The 20,278-nt window shown below is 58.2% G+C and overlaps 2 protein-coding genes across 4 annotated transcripts; both read left to right on the top strand.

Annotated features, from left to right (window-relative positions):
- The first annotated feature begins 274 nt into the window (after positions 1-274).
- On the top strand, positions 275-5,490 carry PGLYRP2 (peptidoglycan recognition protein 2). The gene is made up of 5 exons (XM_058563592.1): positions 275-365; positions 1,494-2,621; positions 3,384-3,594; positions 4,275-4,572; positions 5,384-5,490. Exons 1-5 carry the CDS (start codon positions 275-277, stop codon positions 5,471-5,473), a joined length of 1,818 nt encoding a protein of 605 aa, XP_058419575.1. The 3' UTR covers positions 5,474-5,490.
- Positions 5,491-7,873: 2,383 nt separating this feature from the next.
- On the top strand, positions 7,874-18,396 carry RASAL3 (RAS protein activator like 3). Of its 3 annotated transcripts, none has more exons than XM_058563578.1 (18): positions 7,874-7,971; positions 8,103-8,437; positions 10,233-10,363; positions 10,501-10,579; positions 10,669-10,730; positions 11,101-11,171; positions 11,777-11,903; positions 11,990-12,088; positions 12,534-13,043; positions 13,439-13,583; positions 13,831-13,975; positions 14,862-15,098; positions 15,185-15,386; positions 15,493-15,611; positions 16,532-16,922; positions 17,207-17,364; positions 17,919-17,982; positions 18,089-18,396. In XM_058563578.1, the coding sequence occupies exons 2-18, from the start codon at positions 8,116-8,118 to the stop codon at positions 18,230-18,232; spliced, it is 3,006 nt and encodes a 1,001-aa protein (XP_058419561.1). In that variant the 5' UTR covers positions 7,874-7,971; positions 8,103-8,115; the 3' UTR covers positions 18,233-18,396. The 3 variants fall into 3 exon arrangements, with proteins under 3 accessions (XP_058419561.1, XP_058419560.1, XP_058419563.1); XM_058563577.1 differs by having other exon boundaries at positions 12,534-13,076; XM_058563580.1 differs by lacking the exons at positions 17,919-17,982; positions 18,089-18,396 and adding an exon at positions 17,787-17,912 and having other exon boundaries at positions 12,534-13,076.
- Positions 18,397-20,278: the final 1,882 nt, after the last annotated feature.

Raw genomic sequence — 20,278 nt, 5'->3', positions numbered from 1 at the left:
TGGAGTCTGAGCTACCTGGCACCAGGCCTCTCCTGGAATGGGCCTGGCTTACTGACCCTTGACTTCAGCCTGGGAGGGACAGGATAGGATGGGGGAGCTTCTGAGACCCAGATGACCTGGACCCAGGACACTCTGTCCCCACTCCGCTGCTGCCTCCCGCCCACGGCTCCGTGTCATTCACCGCTGCACGTTGGCAGTAGCCAAAGGCACTGCTCGGTTCTCCATGACTGTCTCCTTCCAGCTCTGCCGAGGTCTCTGCTGAGGTCAACCGGCTATGTCCTCCAGAAGCTGGAACCTCACAATGGTGGCCCAGGGTGTCCTCTGGATCCTGCTCGGACTGCTACTACGGCTGGAGCCAGGAACAGGTGGGTCAGAAGGCAGAGGCCTGGGGCCAGGACTCGCAGTTCTGCAGAAGTGTACTGCTGCCCCCTCTGTGTCCAGCCCTATCCAGGGTGAGGCGAGACCCCAGGATGCCCCAGTCTCAAGGAATCTCCAGTCTGGGGACACAGGTTCTCCCTGCCCATAGGGTCAGGGCGGGGGGGGGAAGGGCTTGGGGACAGAAAAGCACAAATCGAGAAGGCTTCCTGGAGGAGGGGACATAGATCTAGGACAGGAAGGAGAATTTTACTTGGTGGAGAAGCAGGAAAGGATGTTTTAGGCAGAGAGTAGAGCAAACTTATAGAGGAATTACAGTGTGGACTGTCTGGAGAAGAAGCTGGATTCTAGACAGCAGAGTGTAAGGATGAAGACTTCTTGGGTCCAAATCCTGCCTCTGCCACTTACTAGCTGTGTGACCTTAGGCAGGTAATTTAACCTTTCTGTGCTCATAGGGTCGTTGTGAAAATTACATGGGTTTAGTTATATAAGTCACCTACAATGGTGTCTGACACATAGTAAATGTTTAATAAACATTAGCTATTATTCAACAATCCACCCCAGCTCTGCCAGCACTTCCAGGTTCCAGGTTCAACCCCTGACATTTACCCACAAGGCACAGGCACCTTCTCCTCCCCAGGCATCCTTCAAGATATCTTTCCCTCTGAAATCCCCCAAACTCCAATACATCATGAAAACCGTCTATCTTTCCTTCAAAATACCTGGGGACTCTGTCCACTTTTGTCCATCACACTGCTACCACCCTAGCTTTGGCCTCCTTCATGGCTCACCTCCACACTGTCTCCGCTTCTCTGCTCCAGCCCCACTAAAATCCATTCTCCATGTGGCAGCCAAAGGAACAGTCTTAGAACACCAGCCTGGCCATGTCTCTCTCCTGCTCATGAACCTGCCATGGCTCCCAAATGCTCACTGATAGTCTGAGCTTCTTAACTGTTGTCTGTGCCTCAGTTTCCTCATCTTCACAAAAATGGTGTTGGGGGTCACAGCATTGTTGGATGGAGAGCTGGGGGCATTGAGAAGACGTGGAAACAGCAGGGAGAGCCTCAGGAACAGGGGGTGCTGAGAGTACTGGGCTAACACCTTCCCTCCTCCTGCAGCGACCCTGCCCCTGCTCATGGACTCTGTCATCCAGGCCCTGGCTGAGCTGGAGCAGAAAGCACCAGCCACCAAGGCCAGCCACACTGCCTCTGCATGGCTGCTGTCAGCCCAGGACTCAGGCCCCCACGACCCCCTCCATCACTTCCTGCTGAGGGGGCGAAGTCCCAAGGCCATGGACCTGGATCCCCCTCCACTGAGCTCAGAGCTGCAAGGCCTGACCAAGGAGGTGGCCCGACACGGTGTGCGGGGCCGCCAGGAATATGGGGTGGTGCTGGCACCTGATGGCTCCACCGTGGCTGTGGAGCCTCTTCTGGTGGGACTGGAGGCAGGGCTGCAGGGGCAGAGGGTTGTAAACTTGCCCTTGGAGAGCACAGCCAACCCTCCAGATGCCGGACCCACCATTCCAGATGTTGGAGCCACGGTTCCTGATGTAAGAGCCATCTTCCCAGGACTCAAGGACGCCTCTCCAGATGTCACTTCTACAGATGTTGGAGCCATGTCTTCAAATGTTAGAGCCACAGATCTAGATGATGGAGCCACCTCTCCAGATATTAGACCTGGCTCTCCAGATGTCCAGGTCACCCCTCCAGATGTCCAAGCCTCCTCACCAGATGCTCAAGCCAAGTCCCCAACTACTGTGGACAGCCTCCTTGTGGTCACCCTGGCCAAAGACCTGGGCCTGACCTTCCTCCAGGTCCCCCATACCCAGAGCCACCCAGGCCTAGGAACTGAGGGCTGCTGGGACCAGCTCTCTGCTCCCCGGACCTTCACCCTCCTGGGCCACAAGGCATCGCCGCTCACCACTGCGTTCCTCAATGGTGCCCTGGATGGAGCTCTCCTTGGAGACTACCTGAGTCGGGCCCCTGAGCCCCAGCCATCCCTCAGCTGCCTGCTGAGCCAGTACTATGGAGCTGGCGTGGCCGGGGACCCAGGGCTTCGCAGCAACTTCCGACGGCAGAACGGAGCTGCTCTGACTTCGGCCCCCACCTTGACCCAGCAGGTGTGGGGGGCCCTCACCCTGCTACAGAGACTGGAGCCAGCACACTCTCAGCTGCAGGGCGTAAGCCAAGAGCAGCTGGCGCAGGTGGCCACCCACGCTTCCAAGGAATTCACTGAGGCCTTCCTAGGTGACCAGGGCCCCCATCCTCTGTGACTTTCCCTCGCACAGACACACTCAGCCCCATGTAGTTAGGACTGGGGGATTCCAGAGGGGGCAATAAGGGCTCTGGCTACGGGGCCAGGGGAGCCGCACTTGTGAGGAAAGACTAGATTTGGGTCTTCGAGGATAAATAGGAGTTCATCTGACAAAAAAAAGAAAAGTGAAGAAGAGAGCATTCCAGGAGGTGGGCTCAGCACATGCAAAGGCACAGTGGTTCTAATGGAAGTTCAGCCAGTGACTCCTGTGCGTCTTTAGACAAGTTGTTTCACTTCTCTGAACCTCACTTTCCTCAGTGAAGCCGGGCAAATCATTGCTTCTTCTTTGATTTGCTGGATGATTTAAGAAAGATGAAGCATGTAAAGCAAGTAGCACACAACTGAAGGGCATTAAATGGGGGCTGAGGTTCTTTTCTCAGTGCGGCTGTTTCCCCTAGGGCTCAGAGCAGAGCCAGCGTTGGGTCCTGGGTTGTAAAGGGCCTTGAAGTCTGAGAAAAAATTCTTGGGGTTTATCCTGAAGGTGATGGGTGTCATAGTGGATATCCGGACAGGACTGGAATGCTGCTAGATTTAGTGAAGTGAGATTCCAATGGGGCCAGTGTGGTGTGAGACTGAACTGTTCCCAAATCTGGGAGGAGCCTGGAGGGATGGTCCATACGTGCGCTCTAATGGGAGTGCAGGCGGCAAGCAGAGAATCGCCGGTTGACCCCAGCCCTGGACTCCCTTCCCCACAGGGTGCCCGGCCATCCACCCCCGTTGCCGTTGGGGCGCGGCGCCGTACCAGGGCCGCCCGACGCCGCTGCAGCTGCCGCTCGGGTTTCTGTATGTGCACCACACGTACGTGCCCGCGCCACCCTGCACTGTCTTTGCGCGCTGCGCCGACAACATGCGCTCCATGCAGCGCTTCCACCAGGGGGCGCGCGGCTGGGAAGACATCGGCTACAGGTAGCCGGGGCCCAGCGGGTCGGGGGCGGGGCCGACGGTGGGGGGAGGGGATAGAGCTTGGGTGGGCGGAACCTGACGCAGGGGGCGGGGTTTGTACCAGAGCAAACCTGGCACGACGGTGAAGGAGTTTGGGATGAATGGGGCCGGGATGGAGAGGGGGCGTGGCCTAGACTAGGGTCAGGGCCTTACCAGGGACCAGAAATAGCTCAACGGCTGGACTCTTGGGTCCAGGGCGGGAACTAGGAAAGGAGGCGGGACTTGGAGAGCAACAGCACCTGTGGTAGGGGCTAGGGCTGGGACGGGCGGTGACGGGATGCGACCTAGGACAGAAAAGGACTCCGAATTGGGCAGGATCCGTACTTGAGACAATGAGGGGGGGCCGGGTAGAAAGCACTGGGCGTGGCCACTGCTGAGGGGCAGATCCAGAGGAACGAGATGGTTTCTGCGGTGGCGCTTGGAGGGAAAGTGGGACGAGGCTGGACGGGGCAGAGTCAGCGAGACCCAGTACAACTCGTGTTGTACCCACCGCCTCTCTTTGGGCCCCTGTGCTCTTCCCCATCCAGGGGGACTTGGGGTGGGAGCGGCCCTTGGCACAGGAGCGGAATCTGCGGTGGGGGACCAGACGAGGGGCGGGGCCTCGCTGACGCCGCGTGGTGCCTCCTTCCCCCTCCCCTCCGCAGTTTTGTGGTGGGCTCAGACGGCTACGTGTACGAGGGCCGCGGCTGGCACTGGGTGGGCGCGCACACACGCGGTCACAACTCCCGCGGCTTCGGCGTGGCCTTTGTGGGCAACTACACGGCCGAGCTGCCCACTGAGGCCGCGCTGCGCACGGTGCGCGACATGCTCCCGCGCTGCGCGGTGCGCGCCGGCCTCCTGCGGCCAGACTACAGGCTGCTCGGCCACCGCCAGCTCGTGCCCACTGAATGCCCTGGCGACGCGCTCTTCGACCTGCTGCGCACCTGGCCGCGCTTCGACGCAGTAAGTCCAAGACGCCCGCACTCCGTCGGCCTGCGATTCCTGTGTCCGCGCAAGCTCAGTGCAGCCCCTGACCCTTCCTGTAACCTCTATGCCCGCACAGCCTCGGCCAGGCCCTTGATCCTCCTCACAACCCGTCTGGTCAGGCAGCCTAGGCCCAGACTTCAGTCGCTCTGCTCGCAACATCCCCTACCCCCTGTCCGCTGCCTGCACAACCTCAGACCAGTCCCTCACCCAGCCAGCTTGTCCTTTGCCCAGTCCCCAACACCCCTGCCCTCCCAACCAAGGCATGGACCCTGACCCTGCAGGAGCCCCTCTGCCCTCATACCCTCAGCCTGGCCTGCATCCCCTGTACCCAAGTCACAATCCTTCTGCCTGCACAACCTCATCCCAGCCCACCCAACCTTGGCCTCACCCCTGCCCCCTACCCAAAGGCCCTCTGTCCACACAACACTAACCTAGCCCATTACCCTCTACAGAAAACCCCTCTGCCCAGCCCCTAACCCTGTGTTACAGTCCTCTGCCCAGACAATCTCAGCCCTGAGGATGCTTGCTAAGCCCCAGCCTCCCTGACCTCTGATGACAACTCTTATGCTGGAGCAATCTAGGCCCAGCCAGCACAACCTTGGTCTGGTGACCCCACCCCAGCCCCTGACCTCGATCACCAAAACACTTCATAATCACCCCTGCACAATCTCATGTTGTACCCACCACCTCACTTTGGGCCCTTGTGCTCTTCCACATCCAGGGTCCTACCATGAGGAGGACAGACCCAGCCCCATCCCCAAGCCTTACGCTCCCTTGTCTTTTCTAGAATGTGAAACCAAGAACTGCCAGGAGGGCCTCCAGGAGATCCAGGAGGGAGCCACGCCCCATGATCCTGCCAGCCACAGACCTCCAATAAAGAGACTGTGGAAAGAAAGCCTGTGTGCATCCTCTGTGTTTGCACATGTCGTCTTAGTTTGGGTTTGCCCAGAGGCACACCCTGAGGCAAGAATTCCAGTGCAAGTAGTTTGTTTGGGAGGTGACCCCGGGACATACCAGCTGGGGAATGAGGAAGAGAGTAGAGGCGGGAAAGCAGCCAGAAATGGGTGCTTTATCAAGCCAGTTGGCACTGGGGGCGCATGGAGCTTAATTCCACTGGGGACCTCAGGGCGACAGCGTCAGACACACACCTCAGAGTCATCCCACCCAAAGGGTGAGGGAGCTGGGGTATTGATCCTCCAACTCCCATAGTCCTTGGTTGAGGGCTGCTCTCAGGGAGGTGTTAATTCTCTGGCACGTTTGAGCTTTGTGTTGCAAAAGCAGAGGACTTGATCTATCAGAGAAAGTCCTCCAGCAAAAATGCAGGGAGTTGGGAGTGGGGCCCGTAAGCAGTGAAGTGCTGAAGGCAGGGACTCTGCGTGAGTGTGCGGGGAGCAGCCTGGGTGCAGTATGAATGAGGTGGGCACATCTAAGCTGCGTGCACCTGGTGAACAGGTCCTGCTCCAGGAGAAGGGTCTTTGGCCCTCACTAAACACCCTCCTCCTCAGGACGGATTATAGAATTTGCAAGGCCCAGTGCAAAATGAAAATGCAAGGGCCCTTGTTCAAAAAGCAAGAACCTCAAAATGGCGACAGCAAAGCATTAGATAAAGGGCAATGCGGAGCCCATCTGAGCACGGGGTCCTGAGTGACTGCACAGGCAGTCCTACCCACCCCAGCCCATGGATTCTGGTCACCCTGGCCTTTGCACAAACTGCTCCTTCTATCTAGCACGCTCTTCCCATGCCCAGCTCATGCTTCAGGTGGCGATTGTCACCTCCTCAGGGAGGTTATCCTGGATTTTTCCAGCTCAAAAAAGCATCACTTCTGCTCAGCCGCTACTCCAGTCAATCTGTTTTCTTCCAAGTCCTCACCAACTAGAAATACCCTGCGTTCATGTCCAGGGTCTGTCTCCCTTGCTGGACTATGAGCTCCAAGAGGACAGAAACCAAGTTTCTTTAGGTCCCCTAAAGTGGCTTCTCCAGCACCTACCACCTAGTAGGCACTCAGGAAACCTTTGTTGAATAAACAAAAGTTCCCATTATAAACCTTCTGAAACTGATATCATCTTGTTGTACAAATATGGAAACCAAGGCTCAGAGAGAGGAAGTGACTTGCCTGAGGTCACACAGTGACAGAAGGACCAGCTGGCACTCGAACCCACTCCTGGGGCAGGATTCTACTGACTCGCACACTCACTCACTTATTCCTCAGAACAGCATTTGCCCACCTTTCCTTTCAAGTAAACATTTGTTAGGAAACGGCACCAAAATGTGCAGCTCAATGAATTTTCACAACAGAACACACCCATGTAACACCAGCACCCAGCTCAAGGAAGAAAACATGCTAAATTTACATTATGAGGGTAAATAACTCTTTGTGAGGTCTCTGTCAATTAAAGCTGAGCATATCCAGAAATTCACTTGTGTTAGTTCAACTACAGAATAGACAGACTCTCGGAAACTCATTCACGCTGACAACAAAGCTCACCAGAAGCTGATGGAAACCCAGAAGGTCAGTTTGCTAATTTACAGTCAAGGACACTCGGGAAGCAAAAATAAAGAAATAAATAAATTTATGTCATGTGAATTTCACCTCAATCTAAAAAACCACTACCATGATCAGCTCCCAGGAGCCCCCTTGTGCTCCCCTCACTCCCCACCCCCCCCCCGCCCAGTCACTAGCCCTCCACAGGAGACCCATATCCTGACTTGTTACACGTAGTCTTGCCTGCTTTAGAACTTTATAGAAATGCAGCCACACAGTGTTTACTTGTCACTTTGTTTTTTTGCTCAACATTGTTTGCACGTCATTTGAGTTCACTCACTCAGTGGTCTGTTGATCCTTATTGCTGCATGGTGGGAACATCCCACTGTGGAGGAGACCACAACTGAGCCCTTCTACAGTAGATGCACACTTGGATTGTTTCCAGTTTGGGGCTGTTACAAATAGCACCAGTGGTCATGTCTATTAGGTGTATACACCTAGCAGTGGACTTGCAGGGTCACAGGAGAGCTGTACAGTCAATATTCGCAGATCATGCCAAACAGTTTTCCAACTTGGGTGAATCGGCCTACACTCTGACCAGCAGTGGATGAGAGTTCCAAGTACTCTGTACCAGCGTTTGGTCAGCATGTGCCCATTTTGCAGAGAAGACAACTGAGGCTCAGAGAGGGGCATGTGGAGCCTCCTGGTCAATGAGAGATTCTGAGTCCTGCTCTGTCACCTCCTCTCCTCATGCATCCTGCTACGCTGTGCCCTCCCAGCCTGGCTGTGGGGTGGGGTGGGACAGACAGGGTCACGTGGAGTTGCGTTCAGCGGGAGGAAGCCAGGCAGTGTGCAGACGGCTGCTGATTCTGGGGCTGGTCAGGAAGTCAAGGTAAGGGAAAGAGTGTGTATGGCCCCTGAGGGGGTTCCCTAGGGGCAGAGCTGAGAGTGGGAAGGGGACCAAGATGAGGGGAGCATGTGGGCAGACACACGGCAGAACTGGCACCCTCTCTCGTCCCCCAGGAGAAGCCCCACCATGGACCCACCATCGCCAAGCCAGGTCCCCCAAGCCCAGTCTGCAGCCCCATCCCCGCTGACCTCCTACCGCTGGCACACAGGGGGCAGTGGGGAGAAGGGGGCTGGAGGGTTCCGCTGGGGCCGCCTTGCGGGCTGGGGGAGGGCGCTGAGCCACCAGGAGCCCGTGGTCAGCAACCAGCCAGCCCCTCGCTCGCTGTTCCGTCGTGTCCTCTCTGCACCCCCCAAGGAGTCGCGCACAAGCCGCCTTCGGCTGTCCAAGACCCTCTGGGGGAGGCATAAGAGCCCACCGCCGGACTCAGAGCCAGAGCCGGAGGCCCCAGGTACATGGCTCCCCCCCAGGCTGCGAGGGCGGATGCTTGGGTTTTGTCTGCCTCCGAGCATCAGCCCTACAGACACAGGAAGTTGTGGGGAGTGCGAAAGCCCAACAGGAAGTGGCTGGGGCCTAGCTGCCCTCTTCCTTCTTTCCCCCTCACCCAAGGCCTGGGGTGGGGGAGAGGCCAGGGCCCTGTGGGCAGGGGATCCAGCCTGGGGAAGGCACAGGGAATAGACTGAGGGTAGCACTGTCCAGATGCCAAATGGCTCTTGGCCCCAATGGGTCTCTCCTCACATCTGACGGGCCCAGGCTCATCCTCTCCTGCCTGGATATCCGTCCCCGCCGCCTCCTGCCCTCCTGCCCTCCAGCCTCCACATCTTAGTTTCTTTACCTCCTCGAGCCCCAGCTTCCCCATCAGTTCAATGGGAAAGCTGAGCCCCTACCTTGAAGGCTATATTATTTCTTTCATTCATTCGTTCATTCAGGCAGAAGTCTGTTGAGCATCCTCTGTGTGCCAGGCCCTGATTCAGGCACTGAGGACACAACAGTGAACAAAACAGATATAACTGCCTGTCCCGTGGAGCTCACAGTGTAAGGGTGTGACAGACAGTAAACAAGTAAACAAGAAAATGGCAGGGGGGGCTGTGTCACACAGAGGAATCTGGGGTAAGGGGTATCTGAGGATTAGAGCTCGTGAATGTAGCACTAGCTCAGGGCCCAGCATATTTTAAGTGATCCATCAAAAGGTGGGAGTTATCATTTCTTCCCCTGGTGGTAAACAACAGGACAGACAGGTAATCTGGGAGGCTTGATTCAGCCCTTCTATTCCTGGAAGCTCTTTTAACTCTCACTGTTCATATTCCCATTTTGCAGAGGCACTCCTTCAACCCCCTCCAGGTTATCAGGTATTGCCCACTCCATAGGATCAAGAGAGAGCCCTCTAATAAGAAGACCTGCTCCTCCCCTGCTCAAACACCTCCCATGGCTCCCCACTTCTCCCAGGACAAAACTCCAGCTCCTCTAACCCACACCCAAGGTCCTGCACCAATCTCTTCCTGGACCTTCCCCTCTAGCCTCTGAGCCCTCCAAGCCCTTCTTCTTCTCTCCTTTATTTCTCTAGAACTTTTCATCTCCCAGCTTTTGCCCAAGCTGTTCCTGTCACCATCCCCACCATCTTTGTTTGTCAAAACCCAATCCTCTGTTCAAGACCCAGCACAAACTTACTCTCTCTGGGAGGCCTTTCCTGACCCACTGCACCACTCCCTCCCCAACCTTGACCTTTTCTGTTCCTTTCTCAAAGTTTGAATAGTTTCCCCACCTTGGACTAGTTGTTTTTGTAAGGAGCCAAAGCTGCTGTCCTGTTGTTTAACCTCTTGGACTACCCACTCTCTTGGTTAAGAGAAGAATACTTGTGTCTGAAGCCCAGCTCAACCACTCACAAGCTGTGTGATCCTGGGCAAGTCACTCAACCTCTCTGGGTTTCGGTTTCCTCCCTGGTAAAGTGGGAGTTCTAATAGCCCTTTGAGTGGCTTTTGGAGGGTTAAATGAAAGAAGGCATGTGGAACAGTAAATACAGTTCAGGGCACACAATGGGTGGGCTGCATCCACTACCCATGGCCATGGGGACAAGGCCCCTCCAGAGAGGGCTGGAGACTTGTCCAACAGCAGCCTGACGTGGCTGGTGGGGGAGAAGGGGAAGGAGGCCCTCAGGAGGAAATCCCCATGAGCCTTGGTGAATGGAGATTGTGGTCTGAGGGAGAGGAAAGGACACCCAGGTCCCCAGCACCTCCTCCTCTACCCAGAGCCTGAGCCAGAGCCGGAGCCCCCTGTCCCACAGATCCCCGAGGCCCCCACCCCCGACGCGCCCATCTGGAACATTGGGGCCTTCACTCTGCTGGACGGGAGGCTGCTGCTGCTTGGGGGTGAGGAGGAGGTAAGAGGGCGTACGTGGGCAAGGGGCGGGGAGGAGAGGAAGGGGAGGGGGAGGGGGACAATGGAAAGCTGCCTGCCTCTCCCTCTGCCTGCCTGCCCGCCTCCCCGTCCTGACTACCCCGTCTTGTGGGGGAACAGGGTCCTCGCCGGCCCCGGGTGGGGAGCGCTAGCTCTGAGGGCAGCATCCAGGTGGCCATGGGGAGCCTCAGGGATCCAGGTGAGCTTGAGAGGTGGGGAGGGCTGGAGCATTTGGGGCAGAGCCCAAGATGATCCCACTCCCAACCTTCCGTGCCTGATCACCCACAGACCGGATCCCAGGAAAGACCGAGCCAGAGGCTGCTGGCCCCAACCAGGTCCACAACGTTCGGGTAAGGCATGGGGGGTGGGGTGGTGGAGGGGAGAGTAAAAACTCCCAGGCCCTCAGAGGTGAAAACAGACTCTTACTGGGTGATCTTGGGCAGGTCACCGACCCTCTCTGGGCCTCAGTGTCCCTATCTGTCACATGGAACTAATGAAAGAAACTCCCCCTCAGGGCTGTTTACAAGTCAGTAGAGAACGCAGGAAAGCACACAATTAGTGCTTTAGAAATGGGAGCTGTTGGTTGCCTTTACTGTTCCTGCTAATACAGCCTGAGCTTGTGGTCCCCCAAGATCAGCAGATCCTCCAGGATATCCTGAGGGGAAAGGAGCCGAGGAGGCAGCATGGAGTTCCACCCAGGTGACATCCTCCTCCCCACAGGGGTTGCTCAAGCGACTGAAGGAGAAGAAAAAGGGCAGGTCGGAGCTGGGAGCCAATGCCTCCCGGGATGGGTAAGGGTCTCTGAAGGGCTGAAAGGCTGGGATTAGACTTTGCCCCCTCCCTGTCCTTCTGCCTATCATTCCAACCTTCACCAAATACCCCCAGTGGCCCCCTCTGTGTCCTGCCCCATGTTGGGCAATGCTGGGGCCACTGAAAGACTCTAGCGCAGAGCCAGCCCTCCGTTGAAGGGTGGGGGCAGAGTCTGACACAATAACTCTAAAACAGGAGTGAAGTCAACACCCTGGTCTGGGAGTGTCAGGGAAGGTACCCTTGAACTGAGATCTAAAGGTTGGATGAGATCTAGGCCAAGAGGGGCAGGAAAGCATTCCAGGCAGAGGGAACAGCAAGTGCAAAGGCCAAGAGGTAGGATGAAGCAACAAAACAAGGGCAGTGTGAGTGGAGTTCTCACAGGGAGGGATTTTGTGGAGGGAAATGAAGTCAAAAGGCAGCAGGGGCTGTACTAGGCAAGGCCACGAAGGCCACCGTGAGGAGCTGGGTTTATCCTAATAGCCGTGGGTTCAAGGCCAATTTAGGTTCAGGTCCATCCTGGCCTCCCTCCGCCCTTTAGGCTGTGGGGAAGGGAGAAATGACCGCTTGTCCACGCGCCCCTCCCCAGACCCCCCAGTGCTCTGGGCTCTCGCGAATCGCTGGCCACACTCTCCGAGCTGGACCTGGGCGCCGAGAGGGACGTGCGGATCTGGCCGCTGCACCCCAGCCTCCTGGAGGAGCCTCACTGCTTCCAGGTAAGTGCGGGCAACTCCCCACCTCACCCCTACACTCAGGCTCCACCCTCGGCCTCCACTGCACAGTGGAATCTCCTCCCCCACAGGTAACGTGGGCAGGCGGGAGCCGCTGCTTCTCTTGTCGCTCGGCCGCTGAGAGAGACCGCTGGATCGAGGACCTTCGTCGCCACTTCCAGCCCAGCCAGGTCGGTACAGCGGAAACTCGGACCTGGAGGCCAGCCCCTCCTACCCAACCCAAAGCCCGCCCGCGCCATAGCACTGCCCCTTACACACGCCTGCCCACCCACACCTTCGCAACCACTCCGAGACCCTCCTCCGCTTCCCTAGTCTATCACCAGCTCCTTGAGGCATGACCTCGTCCCTTCTATTCAGTCCGGGCCCGATTTGCACCCAAAGCCCGCCTACCAGGCAGCCGCCAAGCCCCGACCCTTCGGCTACCCTATACCCTGGAGCCCCGATCTCTCTCGGAGAGCCCAGAAAAGCTAGAGGGCTTCCGCATAGCCACCTTGGGATCTCCGCGGCCCCACTCCCTTCCCCCAGGAGTCAGCGATCTCCGGTGGGTAGGGGCCCCGCGCTTCGCCTCTGGCGCCCAACTTCGAGTACCGACGCCTGCCCCCCTCCGGTCCGTAGGACAATGTGGAGCGGGAAGAGACGTGGCTGAGCGTGTGGGTGCACGAAGCAAAGGGGCTGCCCCGGGCGGCGGCGGGGGCGCCGGGCGTATGCGCCGAGCTGTGGCTGGATGGCGCGCTGCTGGCACGCACGGCGCCACGGGCTGGCTCGGGCCAGCTCTTCTGGGCCGAGCGCTTCCACTTCGAGGCGCTGCCACCGGCACGACGCCTGTCGCTGCGGCTGCGCGGAGTGGGCCCGGGGGGCGCTGTGCTGGGCCGCGTGGCACTGGCGCTGGAAGAGCTGGGCGTCCCCCGCGCGCCCGCCGCCGGCCTGGAGCGCTGGTTCCCGCTGCTCGGGACATCAGCCGGCGGGGCGCTGCGGGCGCGGATCCGGGCGCGGCGCCTGCGTGTGCTGCCGTCCGAGCGCTACAAGGAGCTGGCGGAGTTCCTCACTTTCCACTACGCGCGCCTCTGCGGGGCGCTCGAGCCCGCGCTGTCAGCGCAGGCCAAGGAGGAGCTGGCGGCTGCCATGGTGCGCGTGCTGCAGGCCACCGGCAGGGCGCAGGTGCGGCGCCGCGACGGGGCGGACCAGGGTGACTAGAGGCAGACCGATCGCGCGCTCCAGGCCAGGGTGGGGGGCAGGACCCACCAAAGGGCACCTGCGAGGGATGGGGCACCTTGAGGGGCGGGGCCTGAGCTTCGGTTGCGAGGGGCGGGGCCAGAGCTTAGCCTCAGCTCTGAAAGACTTAAGTTTCTGCTGTGAGGGGTGGAGGTTCCGGCCTGTCGAGAGCCGCAGCAGTGTGGGCAAAGCCTGATCAGCAGCTACGAGGGGCGCAGCCTGTGCCCCAGGTTGGGTGACTGGCCAAAGGCAGGGAGTCCCCTTCCCTCAGTCTGCTCCCCGCGCAATGTGAGCCCCGCTATGCCCAGGCGCTGGTGACAGATCTGGGCACCGCGGAGCTGGCACGCAGCGGAGGCCGTGAGGCACTGCTGTTTCGGGAAAACACTTTGGCCACCAAGGCCATCGACGAATATATGAAGCTGGTGGCACAGGATTACCTCCAAGAGACTCTGGGTGAGGCAGGGGTGGGTGTCCGAGGCCTGCTGGGCAGGCTAGGGGACCCCAGGGGAGATCTAGGAGTTCCCGGGTAACCTGGATTCTGGTAGTGGGTGGTGCCTTGGGGGTGCTGGGATCCTAGAGGGAATTGGGGGCTCCCTGAGAGTCAGGTGCCTCCGGAGTCAGTTGGAGAGAGTTGGAGGCTGGGTGTGGTAAGTTCTGGCAGTCATGGCCCTGGCCCCTGTCTGGCTGTACTGGTATGCAGGGCAGGTCGTGAGGCGTCTCTGTGCCTCCACTGAGGACTGTGAGGTGGACCCCAGCAAGTGCCCAGCCGCAGAGCTGCCCCAGCACCAGGCCAGACTGCAAAACAGCTGTGAGGAGGTCTTCCAGAACATCGTCCACTCCTACGAGTGAGAATCAGGGCCCCAGCACCTGAGCCTACCCCTGCCTCTCAACCATTGTGCTAATAACCCTGACCACCAATTAGGGTTTGCCAGATAAAATATAGGATGCCCAGTTAAATGGGATGCAATATTTGAGACATTCTTAAACAAAAAAAATTATTAATTTTTTAATCTGAAATTCAAGTTTAACTGTTTGTCCTAAAGTTTTATTTGCTAAATCTGGAACCCATTCCCAATGTCATCTCAAGTTGGGGTTCCTGATCCCAAATAACTTGAGACCGAATTCCTTGTCCTCTAACTACAAGTGACACCATACCTTAATTCCATGCCACCTGACCCCGGTTAGCATAGGACCTCAATCCTATGACCTCTGATTCCGGGTGATGCCATAACCCCAATCCATGACCTTGACCTTAAGTGACCCTGTACCCCAAATCCCACGTAACTGATCATAGGAAACCTAGGATTCCAATTCCTTCACCTCTGGCCCTAGGTTAACTTGTATCCCTAATCCCATGTCACCTGGGACATCAATCCTGTAATTTCTGAACCTAGGCGACCCTGTAACCCCAATCCTACCCTACTTCATATCGTGTACTCTGTCTGGCACCCCAATCTCATGTCCAGTTATAGCTATGTCCCAAGCTCATGGCCTCTGTCTTTATGTGAAACTGTACTCCCAATTACAAGATTACTGACTCCAGAGGTCACCACAATAACTACAACATAAACCCTGACCCCAGTGGATCTATAACCCCAAGCACCGTTATCCCTGATGTCTCCAATCCTCCAGAACACAGGTGACTTCTGACCCCTGACCTTAGGACTTTGACCATCCATGACCTATATGCCCATATCCTGCCCCCTCTGACCGTTGTCTCTTCCACTCCAGCTGCTTCCCGGCGGAGCTGGGCACCGTGTTCTCAGGCTGGCGAGAAGAATGCAAGGCTCGTGGCTCTGAGGCACTGGGCCCCCGACTAGTGTGTGCCTCTCTCTTCCTGCGGCTCCTGTGTCCCGCCATCCTGGCACCCAGCCTCTTTGGCCTGGCACCAGAGCACCCAGCACCCGGCCCAGCCCGCGCCCTCACGCTGATTGCCAAGGTCATCCAGAACCTTGCCAACCATGCCCCGTAGGTGCTGGGAGTCTGGGGGGCCATGCTGGGGCCGTGGGGGTGGCAGGTGCCTGTCCTGACCCACCCAGTCGGCCCTGACCCAGGTTTGGTGAGAAGGAGGCCTACATGGGCTTCATGAATAGCTTCCTGGAGGATCACGGACCAGCCATGCAACACTTCCTGGACCAAGTGGCCATGGTGGATGTGGACGCAGCACCCAGTGGTTACCAGGGCAACAGTGACCTGGCCCTCCAGCTGGCGGTCCTGCACGCACAGCTCTGTACCATCTTTGCTGAACTTGACCAGGTGTGGCCTGAGCACAGGGCCCAGGACATGGGGTAAGGAGGCAAGAGGGCAGGGAGCCTCTGGCCCTGCAGAGCTTGCTCAGCATCCTCCCTGCATGCCTCACCAGGCAACTCGTGACAGCCTGGAACCACTACCCACCATCCTGCGCGCCATTGAGGAGGGCCGCCCTGTACCTGTGTCTGTGCCAATGCGCCTCCCACCACCCCCAGCCCAGGTCCACTCCAGGTAACCTGCCTGCCTCAAGTCAGTCCAGTTCTGATGGGTGAGAGCAGGGGCAGGGCTGAAGGCAAGCACAGGTCAGACTGGGGTCGGAAGTGAAGACAGTGAAGACATGATCCTGTGTCAGGGGTTAGGGACAGAGGCACGTGTGGGGTCGGCACATTGGGGTTGGACGGAGGTCAGAGGCTGGAGACGAGGTCATCCAAGGGATCAGGGAGAGGCTCACAGTATGGTCAGAGGGCAGGCTCGGCGTCAGGTTGAAGTCCGAGGGGGATTGGTCGTTGCAGAGGTCAGAGAGAAGTCACATCTGGAGTCAGGGAGAGAAATTGACATCGTGGTCAGCGAGGAGGTTGAGGTTCCAGTGAGAGGTTGTGAATGGAGTAGAATCGGGGTAAGACCAGCGTCAGATGTTAAGCTGCATCATCAAGGGTTAACGACAGGTTCATATTGTAAGCAGAGGTCAGGCCCAAGGTCAGATGGGGTCAAGGGAGAGACGTATTTGGGATCAGAAGTCAGGGACCACGGTCTATTAGGGGGCAGAGACAGGTCAGCTTAAGGTCAGAGACTGGAGACAAGCGGGGGTCAGACTGGGAAGGAAGAGGCTACCCTTGCAAGCAGAAGTCAAGTCCGGGGTCAGATTGGAATCAGAGGTTACAGAGAGGGTCAGGTCAAGAGTTACACTGTGTCAGAGGTCAGGGACAAGGCTAGCGAACAGTCAAAGATTAGACTGGGGTCATGACAAGGGCCATAGAGAGGACAGTCTTGTCGGAAGTCCAAGACAGTGTCAGAGGTCAAAATGTGATCCCATCCGTGACAGGGTCACACAGAAGTGCAAGATGAGGGGTGGGGTCATTTCGGGTCAGAGGTAGGGATGGGGTCAGCTCAGGGGCCAGTGGAGGGTCTGAGCTCCCCCATCCCACCCCCAGCTTCTCCACAGGGGAAAAGCCCGGCTTCCTGGCCCCTCGGGACCTCCCCAAGCACACCCCTCTCATCTCCAAGAGCCAGTCCCTGCGCAGCGTTCAGGGCGCAGGGAGTTGGGCCTGGCAGCGGCCAGACGAGGAGCGGCCCCCGAGGCTGCCCAGGCCGGTGCAGCGCACGCAGAGCGTCCCTGCTGGCCGTGCCACTCGCCGCCGCCCATCTGCGGGGCCCAGACCACGACCCAAAGGCTCCCTACGCATGGGCCCCGCGCCCCGCAGCCGGCCCTGGACCGGAGCCTCCACCTCGCTGCCTCGGAAGCCGTCGGTGCCCTGGCAGCGCCAGCTGGACCAGCCGCGAGACAGAGACCAGGCGCCCGGCGCGCACCGACCCGTGGGCAAGGTGAGGTACAGCCCAGGTCCGCCCACAGAGGGGAGAGACAGGACTGAAAAAAGACTGAACCCGGGCAGGCATCGGTTCAATACCGAGCTCGTTGGCGCTGTGTGACCCCGGGCCCACGCCCAACCCTCTCTGAGCCTCAGTTTCCTCCTCTGTAAAATGAGAACGATGTTCCCCAACGGGGCATGGCAGTGAGGAGGCGGAGCGCAAGGGACAGGAAGGTCAGGGTCTTTGGGGAGAAGAAGGGGCAGGACAGCGGGTCAGGTTACAGCTGCTCCCTCCCACAGCTGGCAGAGCTGCAGTGCGAGGCGGCCGCCCTGCGCGAAGAACAGAAGAAGCTGTCGGGCCTCGTGGAGTCGCTGAGCACCGACATCCGGGCCTTGACGGAGCAGCAGGAACAGCTTCGGGGCCGCCTGCAGGACCTGGACTCCAGGCTCCTTGAAGGGTGAGCCCCGCCCTCCCCATTAGCTCCGCCCCCAGGTGGGCCTGCTGCAATCAGATCAGCCCAGGCCCCACTTTCATTCGGGTCCTGCCTCCCAGTCTGTTCTACCCAAATCACTCCCGGCACGGCCACGCCCCTAGGCCAGCCCCGCCCCAACACACCTGTGTGGGCCCCACCTCTTGGTCAGCTCTGCCCGCCCCAGGTGAACCCTCCCCAGGTCCTTAGCAGGTCCTCTTGACCAGGCCCCACCCTTCAATCAGCCTCCCCCAAACAGGTTGGGCCAGGCCCTCTCGCCGTCTGGGCACGCCCCCATCCCGGTCACGACCCCACCCAGGACCGGCCAAGCCCCGCCTCCAAGAGTTGGTTGGTCCTTTCCTCCCAGCCTTTCAAAGCTCTGATTCAGCGCCTTCTTCAAACTGATCTAGGCCCCGCCCCCCAGCTGACAAACCCCCGTCACCACTTCAAGCCCCTTCCCCTGAATCCTTGCCTCTCCAACCAAGAGCTGGAGGCGAGTTCCTCAGCCTCTGACCCTCTCCCCTTGCCGCTGATCCCCACAGGACCTCGCAGTCGGATCCAGGGCGCCATCCTCCAAGCAGTGAGGACCACAGGCTGAAAAGTCTGGTGAGACCCCTGCCCGAGCCCTGGGGCAGATCTGGGCTGAGTGAGGGAACGAGGGTTGGGGTGCAATCTTCCCCTGGCTCCGAGCCCACCGCCGCCGCCTCCCCAGGAGCTCCGCCTGGCTGAGATGGAGAATACTCAGGCCCAGCTGAGGGATGCCGTCCAGAGCCTGCAGCTTCTTCCGAGGACGTCAGGATCCCGGAGCCAGCCCCTGCCCCTCAAAGCACCCTGTGTCAATGGAGACACCACCTGAGCTGCCCATCCCATCCCACGTGGTCTGGGAGCAGAGAGATAGCGTCTTGGGGGTCAGTCTCACCCCTGCCTCACCCCTAGGTGGCCTACAGTGGGAGTGGAGCTGTAGGTGCCCACCGGTCTGGCACCATGAGCTTGCCCAGTAAAATCTTGATTTCGGTAAAATTAATGGTTTTTTTTGCCTCTATGTGTTGCCAATCAGAAAGCACCCCCTCCCCCCATTCAGCTCTCCTGAATTCTCCCCTAATTGGTGGTCTCAAGGAGGGGCGATTTAAGGGAGTTCTCACCAGCCCTGTGACCTTAGACCTTCACCCTCTCAGACCCTCCATTCCCTCATCTGTAAAATGAACCTAAAGTTCTTACACAGTAGAAGACCCATAGTTTAAAGTGCTCCATAAAAGATATTCTTCATTGCTAGGGGCAGCACTTGCTTCTCAGTGAAGCCCAGATCCCACCTCCACCAACCCCCAGGCCCCAGATGAGAGCATCTTCCTACGCCTCCAAATCGCACACCAGCTCCCTCATGGCAGGGAGGGCATGGGTCTGGGAGGTGGATGAAGGAAGAGGCGGGTGGGTGTGGAGATGGGTGAGCTCTGTGGGTGTTGGTTGGGTAAGTGAGTGGGCATTTGAATCATGGATGAGGGGGTGGGTGAAGAGTAGGGTGGATGGGACAATAGGTGGATGACTAGGTTAGCAACAGATGGATGTGTGCCCTGATAGGTAAATAAGTAGGTGATTACCTGGAATGGATATGTCTGCCTAGAAAAAGCCTGGATCGTAGTAGGAAATATCTGAATTAATTGAGTACATGGTTATATATATTGTATGTACGTTTCTTGAAGTCTCCTGAGACTCTTGAGCTGGGCAGTGGGGAAACAATAATGAACTAGGCAGAAGACAAGACTTCTGTCTTTATGGAGCTTGTACTGTAGTGGAGAAGACAAACAAGGAAACATGCAATTGATAGATGGATGTCTGGGCGGCTGGGTGGAAGTATGTGTGCAGAGATGAGGGGATGCTTGCTTGGTCATATGGATTAGTATTTACTTGGGTGGTGGGTTGGATGGACAGGCAGATGGGACATGGATGGGTGGGTTGAGTGGATGTTCAGATGGGTAGATGGGTGTGGGGATTTGGGAGGGTGGCTAGCTAGCTGACAGGATCAGATATTGGTTGAGTAGTGGATAGAGTAGGTAGATGGGAGGTGGATGGTGGTTTGAGTGGGTGTTTGGATGGATGGGTGGATGGATGAATGGATGGATGGGTAGGTGGTTGGAGGGGCAGATGGATAGGTGGTTAGTTCGTTGGATAGATAGATGAGTGGTTGATTGTGTAGATGAATGGGTGGGGAGATGGATGGGTGGTTGGATATGTGGATGGATGGTGGTTGGAAGAAGGCAGCAGGCCTACTATGTGTGCGTGATGGGGTAGTCCTAGAGGCTGTGATCCTGGGGGTTGGGTGGAGAGGCTTAGTATTGGGGACCAAGGGCAGCTCTACCGGCATGGAGGTGCTGAAGTCCAGTATGGATAATGCGAAAGGAGGGAGTAAACTTGTGGTTGGAAGGTAGCTGATTGGGAGCAAGGGACTTCAGATTGACTGGGTGGAGTGGAGTCTTCAATGACCTGTGAATGACCTCTGGGGGAAGTTCTCTGCCCCCTCCCCACTCTTCTGGTGCTGTTAACTGGCCTAGCATTGGAAGAACCAGTGGGGTGATCAGGAGCCATTGGGGGCAGGAGGACAAGAGCGTTGTCATGGAAACAGAGTCTCTCCCAGGACTCTCAGGCCGCGCGGGCCCTTTAAGGGTGACCCGCCTGGCCACTCCCAACATGGCGGCACGCCCGCTGGCCGGCCCCCCGCCCTCCGCGGGGGGCGGTGCGGGGGTGGGGGTGCCCCAGACCTCCCCATCATGGCGGCGCGGCGGGGCTGTCGTGCTGAGGTCACGGCGGCGCGCCGGGGGGGCGGGGCGGCGGGGGGAGCGATTTAAAGGGACAATGTCCCCGGAGCGGTGGAGGCGGCGGCGGCTGCGGAGGCCGCGGCACCGGCACC

This window comes from Diceros bicornis, chromosome 20, assembly GCF_020826845.1.
Source record: "Diceros bicornis minor isolate mBicDic1 chromosome 20, mDicBic1.mat.cur, whole genome shotgun sequence".
NCBI lineage: Eukaryota > Metazoa > Chordata > Mammalia > Perissodactyla > Rhinocerotidae > Diceros > Diceros bicornis.
The sequence above is the reverse complement of the archived record's forward strand: the minus strand, read 5'-3'. Positions and strand labels throughout refer to the sequence as shown.

Bases quoted from the DNA above. Each gene is read 5' to 3' on its own strand.
- PGLYRP2 (XM_058563592.1), top strand. From the start codon at position 275: ATGTCCTCCAGAAGCTGGAACCTCACAATGGTGGCCCAGGGTGTCCTC. The intron at 2,622-3,383 runs GTGACCAGGGCC...CCTTCCCCACAG, and splicing joins ATTCACTGAGGCCTTCCTAG to GGTGCCCGGCCATCCACCCC. The intron at 3,595-4,274 runs GTAGCCGGGGCC...TCCCCTCCGCAG, and splicing joins TGGGAAGACATCGGCTACAG to TTTTGTGGTGGGCTCAGACG.
- RASAL3 (XM_058563577.1), top strand. From the start codon at position 8,116: ATGGACCCACCATCGCCAAGCCAGGTCCCCCAAGCCCAGTCTGCAGCC. The intron at 13,077-13,438 runs GTGCGGCGCCGC...CGCTATGCCCAG, and splicing joins AGGCCACCGGCAGGGCGCAG to GCGCTGGTGACAGATCTGGG. The intron at 17,365-17,918 runs GTGAGCCCCGCC...TGATCCCCACAG, and splicing joins GACTCCAGGCTCCTTGAAGG to GACCTCGCAGTCGGATCCAG.